The sequence below is a fragment of the Ovis aries genome, chromosome 23 (assembly GCF_016772045.2).
Source record: "Ovis aries strain OAR_USU_Benz2616 breed Rambouillet chromosome 23, ARS-UI_Ramb_v3.0, whole genome shotgun sequence".
Lineage (NCBI taxonomy): Eukaryota > Metazoa > Chordata > Mammalia > Artiodactyla > Bovidae > Ovis > Ovis aries.
The window spans coordinates 8578759-8593493 of record NC_056076.1 but is presented as its reverse complement, the minus strand read 5'-3'; the positions used below and the strand labels follow the sequence as shown (position 1 = coordinate 8593493).

Genomic DNA, 14735 nt, shown 5'->3' with positions numbered 1-14735 from the left:
ATATAGCAACAAATGTTCCTTAACATTATCTTTAGTATATGAATCAATCTATTTTCTCCTTGCTTATGGCTTTTGTTAACATTATTGCATGTGCATTAGAGATCCTATACTTCTTAGGAAAAAAAAAAAAAAAACAAGACAGGCTTCATTTAGAATTCATTTCCTATAGGTTAATGGAAAGCAATAAGTATAAACAATAAAACAAAAATCTCTTTGGACATGGTTTTCTTCTGCTCTGATAAAGTAACTTCTGCCAAAAATGCTTTTATTTCTGGTTCACCTCATTCTTCTGATAACATAAGACATCGTATGAGAGAGACTTTTTTCCGTACGTAGGTGTGTGTTAAATCACAATACGCTGCTTATTTCTTTCAAAGAGAGTTAAAATTTGTGATGGTTAGCTTGATTGGTTGGTGTTGGTAATTAGCAAGATCCCAAGATGGCAGAAGACATGTCACTATCACAGAGGAGGCCAAATGGAGGATCTCAGATGTAGGGCTTCCAGGGGGTGGGAGAGAGGCAAGCATAGGTCCCACGAGCTGCTACCTGAAGGATGGGGTGGTGGGCATGTGGGGAGAGGGGACCAGGCTCCTGCCTAGCAATTGGGTTGCACCGAGATCGCTGAGGCGAGGTTTGTGCAAGGAACAGACACATGGGTGTGTCAAAGGGTGGCCAAAGCCCGGAGCAGTGGACAAGGCCAGACCTTGCAGCTCCTTTAAGCAATGAGGACAATGAATTCACTTGAAACACATCAGAATCAGCCGACTACTTGTAGGATGGTTTAATGGGAGCTATCTGAACATAAAAATATCCAGAATGGAACTCTGCCCAACGTATTTGTGAATTAACCTAAAAGATGATCTCACCAGAGTGGATATGGAAAGGCATTGGCCCTGGATTCAAAGTTCCTTAATTCCCCAAATGGACTGACCTCTTCCTTTTTTATCTTTCCTTTTATTTTTTCTTTAAGTTTTTCCTTAATAAAGTATAGCTTATTTATAATATTGGGTTAGTTTTAGGTACACAGCCAAGTGATTTAGTTATATGTATATGCATGTATTTTTTCAGATGATTTTCCACTATACATTGTTATAAAATATTCAGTATTCTTCCCTGTGTTCTACAGTAAGTTCTGGTTGCTTATCTGTTTTATGTATAGTAGCTTGTGTTGTTAATCCCATACTCCTTATTTTTTCCTTTGGCTCTCTTTTCACTTGTATAATGATACGTTTTTCTGTGGGTTGACTCCTTCTGAGTATCTGACTTGGACTGGGACCAAGTCTGACCTGCATCAGGACCCTCGGCCCCAGTTTCTTCATATCTGGGATAGAGATAATTATAGTACTGAACATTTCACTTAATAATACTCATATGTTATAAAAATTAAGATTATACCCCCTTATTCCATGATATTCAGACCTTTTTTTATAAATCACATTTATCTGTTGCTATCCCTAATCTTTAAGCAGAGCTTTTCGCCTGCATTGTGGGAGGTCTGGATTCAATCCCTGGGTTGGGAAGATCCCTTGGAGAAGAGAAAGCTACCCACTCCCGTATTCTGGTCTGGAGAATCCCGTGGACTACAGTCCATGAACTTGCAAAGAGTCGGACACGACTGCAACTTTCACTTTCACTTTTCTCTTTCAAAAGAGAGGGAAGGAGGGAACTTGCTTGGCAGTCCAGTGGTTAAGGCCCTTGCTTCCAGTACTAGGGTCATGCGTTTGATCCATGGTGGGGGAACTAAGATCCTGAATGCCACACAATGCAGCCAATTATTTTTTAAAAACTAAACAAAATAAAGGAAAGAACCTGAAAAAATTAAATAGTACAACTGTCCATGGTGACATATGTGTGTGACTTGTGTAGCACTGAGAATAACAGTCACCTTGCCTGCGCTAGCCAATCTGTACGCAGTTTCCCACTTAATGGTCACAGGAACTCAACAAGGCACATGATAATTCTGTTTTCCTTTACAAATAAGGGTATGAGTCAAAGAAAATTTATGTGATTTGCCCATGATCACCTACCTAGAAAATGACAGTCAGAACTCGCACCAATAGACTCTGGAGTCCAATGTCTCACACATAAAACTCCTCATGGGCAAGAAATATTACATTTAGTAATATAGTCTATACATTGTAGACCCATCAAATTTTATTAATATGGCTATATACTGCATTCAAAACTACTTGCAGTAATCATGGCAGCCTGATATTTTTAAAAACAGCTTTATTGAGGTATCACTGGTATAAAATACTGCATGTATTTACTGTACACAATTTGATGAGCTTGGCCCTATGTGTGCACTCATGAAAGCATCATTTTCAAGATAATAAACATGTCCATCACCTCCAAGAGTTACCTAGTGCTCCCCACTCCTTTTTTTGTGTGTGGTTAAAAACTATGCAAAAATCAATATAATAAACCAGATTCAAAAGCATTAGAATATTTTCCCATATATCAAAGGCTCTGTGCTACAAACACTGACAAATGATTTCATAGTCATCTGAAATAAAATATGAACATTAGGTACAAATGTATAGAGAAAATGAGTGCTTTAATAAATACACATAAGGATTACATATCCCCACTTAAACTTGCTTGAGAAACACTTTAGGACAGGAAATATTGTTCAAGTTTCACATCTGACTAAACAAAATTGAGTGGGTTAAATCCCACTCAATTTTGTTTAGTCAGATGTGAAAAAATACAGAGTTAATTGACAGGTAAGATCTCCAAGTACCAGAATCCAATTATCAAGTCATCAAAAACTAGTGAGACAAACCAAAGGTGAAACACCCCAAGACACATGTTAATCAAATTAACAAAGAACAAATATTAAAAGCAGCAAGGGGAAAGCAACAAATAACACACAAGGGGATTCCCATAAGGATAACAGCTGATCTTTCAATAGAAATTCTTCAGGCCAGGAGGGAATGGCAGGACATACTTAAAGTGATGAAAGAAAATAACCTACAGCCCAGATTACTGTACCCAGCAAGGATCTCATTCAAATATGAAGGAAAAATCAAAAGCTTTACAGACAAGCAAAAGCTGAGAATTCAGCACCACCAAACCAGCTCTCCAACAAATGCTGAAGGATCTTCTCTAGACAGGAAACACAAAAAGGGTGTATAAACTCGAACCCAAAACAATAAAGTAAATGGTAATGGGATCATACTTATCAATAATTACCTTAAACGTAAATGGGTTGAATGCCCCAACCAAAAGATAAAGACTGGCTGCATGGATACAAAAACAAGACCCCTATATATGTTGTCTACAAGAGACCCACCTCAAAACAAGGGACACATACAGACTGAAAGTGAAGGGCTAGAAAAAGATATTCCATGCAAATAGAGACCAAAAGAAAGCAGGAGTAGCAATACTCATATCAGATAAAATAGACCAATACAGTATTGTAAAGTAAAATAAAGTAAAAAATAAAAATTAAATAAAGAAAGAAAGAAAATAGACTTTAAAACAAAGGCTGTGAAAAGAGACAAAGAAGGATACTACATAATGATCAAAGGATCAATCCAAGAAGAAGATATAACAATTATAAATATATGTGCACCCAACATAGGAGCACCACAATACATAAGACAAATGTTAACAAGTATGAAAGGGGAAATTAACAATAACACAATAATAGTGGGAGACTTTAATACCCCACTCACACCTATGGATAGATCAACTAAACAGAAAATTAACAAGGAAACACAAACTTTAAATGATACAATAGACCAGTTAGACCTAATTGATATCTATAGGACATTTCACCCCAAAACAATGAATTTCACCTTTTCTCAAGTGCACACAGAAACTTCTCCTGGATAGATCACATCCTGGGCCATAAATCTAGCACTGGTAAATTTAAAAAAAATTGAAATCATTCTAAGCATCTTTTCTGACCACAATGAAGATTGATCTCAATTATAGGAGAAAAACTATTAAAAATTCCAACATATGGAGGCTGAACAACATGCTGCTGAATAACCAATAAATCACAGAAAAAATAAAAAAAGAAATCAAAATATGTATAGAAATGAATGAAAATGAAAAAACAACAACCCCAAACCTGTGGGACACTGTAAAAGCAGTGCTAAGGGGAAGATTCATAGCAATACAGGCATACCTCAAGAAACAAGAAAAAAGTCAAATAAACAACCTAATCTACACCTAAAGCAACTAGAAAAGGAAGAAATGGAGAACCCCAGAGTTAGTAGAAGGAAAGAAATCTTAAAAATTAGGGCAGAAATAAATGCAAAAGAAACAAAAGAGTCATAGCAAAAATTAACAAAGCCTAAAGCTGGTTCTTTGAAAGGATAAATAAAATTGACAAACCATTAGCCAGACTCATCAAGAAACAAAGGGAGAAAAATCAAATCAATAAAATTAGAAATGAAAATGGAGAGATCACAACAGACAACACAGAAATACAAAGGATCATGACACTACTATCAGCAATTATATGCAAATAAAATGGACAATGTGGAAGAAGTGGACAAATTCTTAGAAAAGTACAACTTTCCAAAAATGAACCAGGAATAAATAGAAAATCTTAACAGACCCATCACAAGCATAGAAATTGAAACTGTAATCAGAAATCTTCCAGAAAACAAAAGCCCAGGTCCAGATGGCTTTACACCTGAATTCTACCAAAAACTTGGAGAAGAGCTAACACTTATCCTACTCAAACTCTTCCAGAAAATTGCAGAGGAAGGTAAACATCCAAACTCATTCTATGAGGCCACCATCACCCTAATACCAAAACCTGACAAAGATGCCACACAAAAAAAGAAATCTATAGGCCAATATCACTGATGAACATAGACGCAAAAATCCTTAACAAAATTCTAGCAATCAGAATCCAACAACATATTAAAAAGATCATACACCATGACCAAGTGGGCTTTATCCCAGGGATGCAAAGATTCTTCAGTATCCACAAATCAATCGATGTAATACACCACATTAACAAACTGAAAAATAAAAGCCATATGATCATCTCATTTTATGCAGAGAAAGCCTCTGACAAAATTCAACATCCATTTATGACAAAAACCCTCCAGAAAGCAGGAATAGAAGGAACATACCTCAACATAATAAAAGCTATATATGACAAACCCACAGCAAACATTATCTTCAATGGTGAAAATTTGAAAGCATTTCCCCTAAAGCCAGGAACAAGACAAGGGTGCCCACTCTCACCACTACAATTCAACATAGTTTTGGAAGTTTTGGCCACAGCAATCAGAGCAGAAAAAGAAATAAAAGGAATCCAGATTGGAAAAGAAGAACTAAAACTCTCACTGTTTGATGACACTCACACTCAGCTGACATGAATCAGTTCTGATGAGATGGATGAAAACCCTTATAAGAGTCCACACAAAACAGTATACTAGGACAATGAGTATAAGACAAAGTTGTAGGACTACTCACAACACATCAGAAATCCTTTGCATACCTATACACCCACAGAAAATTAAAAGGAGCTAATCAATTCAACACACAGAAATCCTTTGCATACCTATACACTAACAATGAGAAAACAGAAAGAGAAATTAAGGAAACAATTCCATTCACCATTGCAATGAAAAAAAAAAAAAACCAACAACTTAGGAATATATCTACCTAAAGAAACTAAAGACCTATATATAGAAAACTATAAAACACTGGTGAAAAGAAATCAAAGAGGACACTAATAGATGGAGAAATATACCATGTTCATGGATCAGAAAAATCAATATAGTGAAAATGAGTATACTACCCAAAGCAATCTATAGATTCAATGAAATCCCCACCAAGCTGCCAGCGGTATTTTTTACAGAGCTAGAACAAATAATTTCACAATTTGTATGGAAATACAAAAAATCTCGAATAGCCAAAGCAATCTTGAGAAACAAGAATGGAACTGGAGGAACCAAACTGCCTGACTTCAGGCTCTACTACAAAGCCACAGTCATCAGGACAGTATGGTACTGGCACAAAGACAGAAATATAGACCGATGGAACAAAATAGAAAGCCCAGAGATAAATCCACACATATATGGACACCTTATCTTTGACAAAGGAGGCAAGAATATACAATGGAGTAAAGACAATCTCTTTAACAAGTGGTGCTGGGAAAACTGGTTAACCACTTTTAAAAGAATGAAACTAGAACACTTTCTAACACCATACTCAAAAATAAATGCAAAACGGATTAAAGATCTAAACATAAGACCAGAAACTGTAAAACTCCTAGAGGAGAACATAGGCAAAACAGTCTGAAACATAAATCACAGCAGGATCCTCTATGTCTCATCTCCCAGAATATTGGAAATAAAAGCAAAAATAAAACAAATGGGACCTAATTAAAATTAAAAGCTTCTGCACAACAAAGGAAACGATAAGCAAGGTGAAAAGACAGCCTTCTGAATGGGAGAAAATAATAGCAAATGAAGCAACTGACAAAGAGCTAATCTCAAAAATATAGAAGCAACTCCTGCAGCTCAATTCCAGAAAAATAAATGACCCAGTCAAAAAATGGGCCAAAGATCTAAACAGATATTTCTCCAAGGAAGACATACAGATGACTAACAAACACATGAAAAGATGCTCAACATCACTCATTATCAGAGAAATGCAAATCAAAATCACAATGAGGTACCATTTCACGCCAGTCAGAATGGCTGCTATCCAAAAGTCTGCAAGCAATAAATGCTGAAGAGGGTGTGGAGAAAAGGGAACCCTCATACACTGTTGGTGGGAATGCAAACTAGTACAGCCCCTATGGAGAACAGTGTGGAGATTCCTTAAAAACTGGAAATAGAACTGCCTTATGACCCAGCAATCCCACTACTGGGCATACACACCAGAGAAACCAGAATTGAAAGAGACATGTGTACCCCAATGTTCATCGCAGCACTATTTATAATAGCCAGGACATGGAAACAACCTAGATGTCCATCAGCAGATGAAGGGATAAGAAAGCTGTGGTACATATACACAATGGAGTATTACTCAGCCATTAAAAAGAATACATTTGAATCACTTCTAATGAGGTGGGTAAAACTGGAGCCGATTATAAAGAGTGAAGTAAGCCAAAATTAAAAACACCAATACAGTATACTAACGCATATATATGGAATTTAGAAAGATGGTAATGATAACCCTGTATGTGAGACAGCAAAACCGACACAGATGTATAGAACAGTCTTTTGGACTCTGTGGGAGAAGGCGAGGGTGATTTGGGAGAATGGCATTGAAGCATGTGTAATATCATATATGAAATGAATTTCCAGTCCAGGTTCTATGCATGATACTAGATGCTTGGGGCTGATGCACTGGGATGAGCCAGAAGGATGGTATGGGGAGGGAGGAGGGAGGGGGGTTCAGGATGGGGAACAAGGGTATACCCGTGGTGGATTCATGTTGATGTATGGCAAAACCAATACAATATTGTAAAGTAATTAACCTCCAATTAAAATAAACAAATTTCTATTAAAAATAAATAAATAAATAAAAATTTTAATAAAAGTTAATGAGACATTTTAAGGATATTACAATTTTATGATACTGATTTATTTTTTAAAATAGTAAGGTTAAATTTAAGTTTAATATGTTGAAATAAATTTTCTGTATTCATTTGTAAATTTCTACTAAAAGAAATACAGCATTAAATATTTATATGTATAAAATATATATATACAGATACCAAGGTGGTTCAGTGGTAAAGAATCCACCTGCCAATGCAGGAGAAATAGGGCACAGTCTCAGGGTCAGGAAGATCCCCTGGAGAAGGAAATGGGAACCCACTCCAGTATTCTTGCCTGGAGAATCCCACAGACAGAGGAGCCTGGCAGGCTACAGTCCATGGTGTTGCAAATAAACGGACACAAGTGAGCAAGTGATACATGCTTGTAATTAAGCATGTATCTTTTTTTTTTTTTTTTAAATATTGGTCTTAGTTTACTAAAAGTCCAAGAAACTTGGTCAGGTATATTACCATTGCCTCTGAATTACAGTGAATGAAAGGAACATTTACTCCAAGTCAGCACTAATTCAAATATGATTGGACATATACTAATGCTAACAAAAATAATTACCATGAATCTGTATTATTATCATAAATACTATAATAAGGAGTGAATTGGTTTGGCATCTCTACAGAATACTTATTAAAATGTGGTTGTTTCTTTTTACTACAACTGAAAGTAATATGCATTTAATATTATATTGTCTGTTTTTTCCAGTGAATCAAAGTTTATTTTGTAACTTAATCGAGATAATGAAACCCCTTCAGTTGATTAAATAGATGGTTCATTAAAAGGCAGTTTATGATCTATAACTATATAAAAGGAAATGAAAAAGGGAGTAACTAATGTCATGAATATAAAATGTTATCTAAGATTATTTACACCAGAAAAAATGTTCTTTGATAATAAAAATGGGTAATCTTATATAAACACAGAACTTTATGAACTTGTAAATTAACCTGCATGTTCTGAGCATTTATTTTAAAGAACACGTTCCACTTGCTAAAATCTTTAATGTGGCTATGTTGCTATATAGAATAAGGTAATGGGTGTACATACTGATAAGAAAGGTTTGCATTTACCAATTAGTCTTTGCTATTTATACTTGAAACTGTTTTTAATTCCCTTTTAAAGCTTTGAAATTGCTGAGACTCTGTTCAATGTCATCTGTGATGCCTCTAAATTTCTGAAGAACAGTCCATCATTTCTTTAGCAGTGTTCCCTAAAGGACCCTGTAAACACCCTAGGAAGCTAACATTGATTTGACACATAAAGTAATACTAAATTTGATTTAAAATATATTTATAGGCATATTATGTATTTTAAATTTAGACTATAAAATCTTTAAGGACAAAGACTACATCTTACTCATAATATTTCATTTTTTGAACTTATAATGATATGAGCCATGGTAGGAAATTTACTCATGTATCAGTTAGTCATCATGACTGCAAGTAACAGAAAAGTCATCATAGCTTAAATAAATACGGGTAATCATTCTCACATAGCAAGGAGACTAGAGCCATGGCTTCTATGTTCCATGCTGTAGCGCCATCATTACATCAGGTGCTTTCTCTCCTGTTCCACCATTTTTAACCTTACAGGGCACCTTTTACACTTGCTGTCTTTCTAGTTCATGGCCTTGTTCAGGTAGGAAGATGGCAGAAGGAAAGGGTTCTCATTCTCATATTTTCACATTTTTCTAGCAGATTTCCCCTCCCATCTCATCAGCCAGAACCAAGTCATATGTTGCTTTAAGAGTTAAATGGGGGTCTGTCATGGAAGACTTAGATGATTTAGCCCCTCCTGAGATGAAATAGGGTTTTAACCTTCCAGAGATCAATAGCTTCTGCCTTCTACTTGAACAAATCGTGCTTTAGTTAGCAGGGAAAAGGGGACCATTGAGCAGTTAATGGTCAATGTGTGTTGCAATAAATATTACCTGAAAAGGACCGGATTTGTTAAAATGAATTATTTGTGTCCCACGCTAGCCCCAATTGGGTCTCTACATATTTATTTGTATTTGTTCGGCAAAATTAAATGGGAGTAATTTCTGTTTCTTTGAGGAGAATTACGAACGCACGAATTCCTCTATATTTTTAGTTACTGTGGAAAGAAAAACATGCAGTGTTGGAAAGATGCCTTGTTTCTGTCAACTCAAGGTAGGTCTTGCTCTTATCATTGAAGAAGAAATTCAAATGCAATTATGTTCCCTGTCTTTTCTTAGGCCTGAAAAGATAAACATGAATTTAGATTCCATTCATCGGTTAATCGAGGAAACACACCTCTTCGGCATGCAGCAGTCGGGGTTGGTGAGATCATCGTGCGACCTGGCGGCACCTGCCCCGGCCCGCGGGGACCCCCGCAGCTCCTGTCCGTCTCCTCTCGGGCCGCAGTCTCCTGCCGCCCTCACTGGCCATGCTCCCTCCTGGAGCACCAGCGAGTGGGATATCGGCGCTGAGCTTCGCCTGCGGGAGCTGGAGGAGGTCAAGGCCCGCGCCGCTCAGATGGAGAAGACCATGCGGTGGTGGTCGGACTGCACTGCTAACTGGAGGGAAAAGTGGAGTAAAGTTCGAGCCGAAAGGAACAGCGCCAGGGAGGAAGGCAGGCAACTCAGAATCAAGTTAGACATGGCCGTGAAAGAGCTGAGTGCTCTGAAAAAGAAGCAGCCTTTGCCTCATCCGGCGGAGGCCACCCAGGACCGAAAGCTTCCTGGTTTCCCCGAAGTGGCCCGTGCACAGAGAGACCCATTGCAAATTGGTTCCAAAACGTGTGAGTCCATCAGAGAGTGTTTGGGAAAAAGAGAATTTCCCACCAAGGAGAACGCAAATAGTAAGGTCAGGAGAAGAATCCAGAGATTGTGTGCATATGTGAATGCTGTGTCTAGTCACAAGGAGGGGCGGGAAGATAGCAAAGCCATCTGGATTTGTTGTTTCGGCTGCTAGAACAAAAGACCACAAACTGGGTGACATCAGAAATAGAAATTTATTTTCTCACCATTCTAGAGGCTAGAAGTCTGAGATCAAAGTGTTAGCAGGGCTGGCTTCCACTGAGTCCTTCTTCCTTGGCTATCAGACAGTCATCTTCTCCCAGTGTTTTCACACCCATTTTCCTCTGTATGTGTCTATTGACCAAATTTCCTCCTCTTTAAAAAAAAAACAACAAAATTTTTTATTGAGTTATAGTTGATTTACAATATTGTGTTAATTCCTACTGTACAGCAAAGTGATTCAGTTTTACATATACATGCGTTGTTTTTCCTAACAATCTCTAGGTCCATCCATGTTGCTGCAGATGGCATTATTTCATTATTTTTAATGGTTGAGTAATATTCCCTTGTATATATGTATCTTCTTTATCCATGACTCTGTCGAGGGATATTTAGGTTGCTTCCATGTCTTACCTATTGTAAACAGTGCTGCAATGAACATTGGGGTGCATGTATCATTTGGGGCATGTTTTTCTCTGGCTATATTAACAGGAGTGGGATTGCAGGGTCATGTGGTAATTTGATAAATACTGGGCTTCCCTTCTGGCTCAGCTGGTAAAAGAATCCGTTTGCAATGCAGGAGACCTGGGTTCAATCCCTGGGTTGGGAAGATTCTCCGGAGAAGGGCATGACTACTCACTCCAGTATTCTGGCCTGGAGAATTCCATGGACTGTATAGTTCATGGGGTTGCAAAGAGTTGGACTGGACTAAGCCATTTTCACTTTCACTTTCTTTCATTAACAACTCACAGAACATGCTTAAGGAAACTAGGAGTTCATGTTATCTCTTTAAATCGTTTATACTATTTACTGTTTATATTATTACTCCTTTCTATTTAATTCTACCTCTAAAACAAAAAAATAATATCTTGCTCTTCTATGATTCCATCTAAAATGTTAAGCTTTTCCATGATGTATAGGGTTTATGGTAGATATAATGTCGACTTCATTGTAAATGAAAACTTTTAAAACACTGTGGGGATACTTGTTTTATTAAAATAAGGTAGGACACTGAAAGGGAAAAAAAGCCTGAGAAATTATAAGTTAAACTTTGACCATATACCACTTTAAGAGAATGATAAATAAATGAAAATAAAAATTTGATGTTGAATCATAACATTTTATTTCTATTCAAATATTTTTTTTTCATGATTTCTCTACATTGAATTTTAAAATTCAACACTAATCATTGTTTTTGTTGTTTTTTCTTTCAGGAAGGGAGTTTAATTATTGACCCATTAAAATTAAGTGAGGGGATGAAACTCAGTCTAGACTGTCCTGATTTATTCAAGAATGGCGTTTCTGAAAATTGTACAGTGAGACCTGGATTAAGACTGCAGGCAATAAATCTGCCTCTGGAGAATGAAGTGCCTGAACTTTCAGCTTTGCAGGGGCATTTGGATGATTTCCAAAAAGTCTTATGGAAAGAAAGGGAGTAAGTACTAATCACTGTCTTCCTTAATCAAGTCTGTCTTTCAGACTTCTTAAAATTATGAAGTCTTGTAAACTGGCCATTTGGTAAAGTATTTTACCTATGACTAAAATATTAATTACTAATATTTAAAAATGTGTTGCATGATATTGTCCATGAGGCTCTATTTCTTAAACATGATCTGGAAATTAATTTTCAGTGTGACAATCTATGACCATATTGGTGGCAGAGATTAAAATTCACCATTTTGAATTTTGAAAAGTTACAACATGTTAGTTTTTATCTTTTTTTATCTTAGCCTTGTTCTCATCATCTCTGGTAGATTCACGTTTATTATATTTGAATTACTAACGTATATGGTTAACATAGCCTATGTACTATCTAACTTTTACAGCACTCATAGATTTCAGTGAGTCAGTAAAGTTGGATAACGTTAATATTCATAATGGTCAGCTCACAATTTTGTGAGGTATTGATTGCCAAAAAAAGATGCTTTCTTCGTTGACCATTTGGGGTATAGAGGAAGGACACTAGACTTGAGATTAATATACCCTGACATTCATCTTGTTCTGACATACTCTAAATATGTGACATTGGATTAACCAAGAGTGTGCTATTGTCAGCTTCATAAAAATATGGATAGTGACGCCTGTGTTCCAACGGTCTATTGTTTCATAACAGAATTTCCCAAATGATGATTATTATTGAGATAGCAGTCACCAGGTATTCTGCTCATGAATCTTGAGCATGAATCTGTATGGACAGCTCATCTCTTGCTACATGTGTCTTCAGCTGGAATGGCTCAAAGGACGGGGTGACTTTAGGTGTGTGGGGGTGTAGTGTATCATCTGAAGCCTCACTTACTCCCAGATCTGGCAGTTGATCTTTTTTTCTCCTCTGGGTCTTAGTTGGAACATCTTCATGTGGCCTATTTGTGTGGCCACTTGGCTCCCTCGTGGCATAATGGCTTGGCTGAACGTGAGCATCCGAAGGGCACAGAGAGAAATAGATGGTATTTTAATGACTTTGCTTCACAAGTCACATGCTATCACTTCTGCCCTCTGCACTGAAATCTTATGAGTATCAAAGACGATGCCTAGGAAAGCAGTCTCTAATATGAATTACTCAACATGAGTTTTTTGTTGTTGTTCCCTCTTGATTACCCTAGAAAATTATTAGCATTGTGTGGAGTATTCAGTGGTACTTTAAAATGTGGCCCCTAGATCTGAAAATAATTATTTTTCCATTCTCTTTTGTTATAAGATTCTTAATGGACAAAATAAAAAAAAACTGGGAGTGTATATTATCACTAAGTATGCATATAACTATATATTATATAATGGTTTTAATTCGCCTGGTTTAAATGGATTGAAACAGTGATAAGTATGCACACAAACCTCTCACAAATACCCTAAGCTCTATACCTGTCAATCCTTTTCTGTCAGCCACAAGCCTCTCATGAGTCCCTTTGAAATTTATTCCTACCCAAATTCCCTTTTTCAGATTCTTTGTACCTCACTATATGCACAGATTATGATAACACAAGTATCTGTGTAGGTAATAAATATTTGTTATTCTACTACCAAGTGTAAATTCCTAACAGAAGTGATCAACATTAGTAGCAAAAGAGAATACAATTGAATTTTATGCCTGCGCCCATGTGCTATGCTTAGTCGCTCAGTCACATCTAACTCTTTGCGATCCCATGGACTGTAGCCCACCAGACTCCTCTGTTCATGGGGATTCTCCGGGCAAGTGTCCTGCACCCATATTAACAATTAATTTACTCTTGAACTACAAGTCTCAGTCAAGTTCTAACCTCTGGGCTTCATTCTTGAAGGATTTAACTTTTAGTGGTTATAGACTTCTCTCCAACCCACTCGCGTTACTTCACCAACATATCGTAACAAGAATAATGTGAAAATGCTGTTTCCGACATGTAAACTCCCCAAGGTGCCAGCTTGAATGATACACCTTTTTGTCTTTACACTCTCACTTGTACACGTACTCATGTATACATCATTTATGTTTTGACTTCTTGGGATAAATGAATAATTCCCATGGTAAGTAAATCCTCCAGTTCTCAGCAGCTTCGATATATAAACTGTAGACAGGCTAGACAGAATGAAGGTGGAAACAGGACTTTTGATTCCATTTTGCTTCCTTACTCTCCCTTTAAGAAAGGGAGTCCCAAGAGTCCATGAATTAACATTAGCCAGAAATCCCCAGGAGGAAGTTGCAGAATCTTTTTTTTTTTCTTCTATATAAGAGAATGTTTCCCAAGGATATAGTATACACTGTTACAATAAATCTGTCTAATCTTTTAAATTCTTTCTCCTGCAATCTCAGTGAGTGGGTGGCTGGAATTGAGAAGATGGGAATGTATTTTTTTCTATGTTCCCACTTAGTGGGAAACTTCTCTTGACTAGAGTACAACAATTAACCTAGAGAACTTGGGGACTCATTCCCAACATCATCACTGACTAGAATCCCCTCATCAAAAACACTGAAGTTTTTCTATTATTTGTACTCTGAGTATTATTCAGTTTGATAAATAATCGCTCAGTATCTAGAAGTTGCTTGTGTACTGAGAACTTGTGTATTTGTGATCTCTTTTAAAAAATGACTTCCCAGGTAGAAAATTTGAGATGACAGAGGGGAAAACTGATCCTCACATAGAATCAGCCAGTTCAGTTGCTCAGTCGTGTCCGACTCTCTGCGACCCCATAAATTGCAGCACGCCAGGCCTCCCTGTCCATCACCATCTCCCAGAGTTCACTCAGACTCACAT

The 14735-nt window shown here is 36.9% G+C and overlaps 1 protein-coding gene across 4 annotated transcripts in view; it reads left to right on the top strand.

The window, feature by feature from the left end:
- The window catches only part of CCDC102B (coiled-coil domain containing 102B), a 291274-nt gene that overhangs the window by 44489 nt on the left and 232050 nt on the right, over positions 1–14735 (top strand). For all 4 annotated transcript variants that reach the window (XM_060405587.1, XM_004020403.5, XM_060405586.1 and 1 more), the window contains exons 2-3: positions 9751–10360; positions 11727–11947. In XM_060405587.1, the coding sequence (XP_060261570.1) occupies positions 9767–10360; positions 11727–11947 (815 nt within the window). In that variant the 5' untranslated portion in view covers positions 9751–9766. The remainder of the gene's footprint in view (positions 1–9750; positions 10361–11726; positions 11948–14735) is intronic.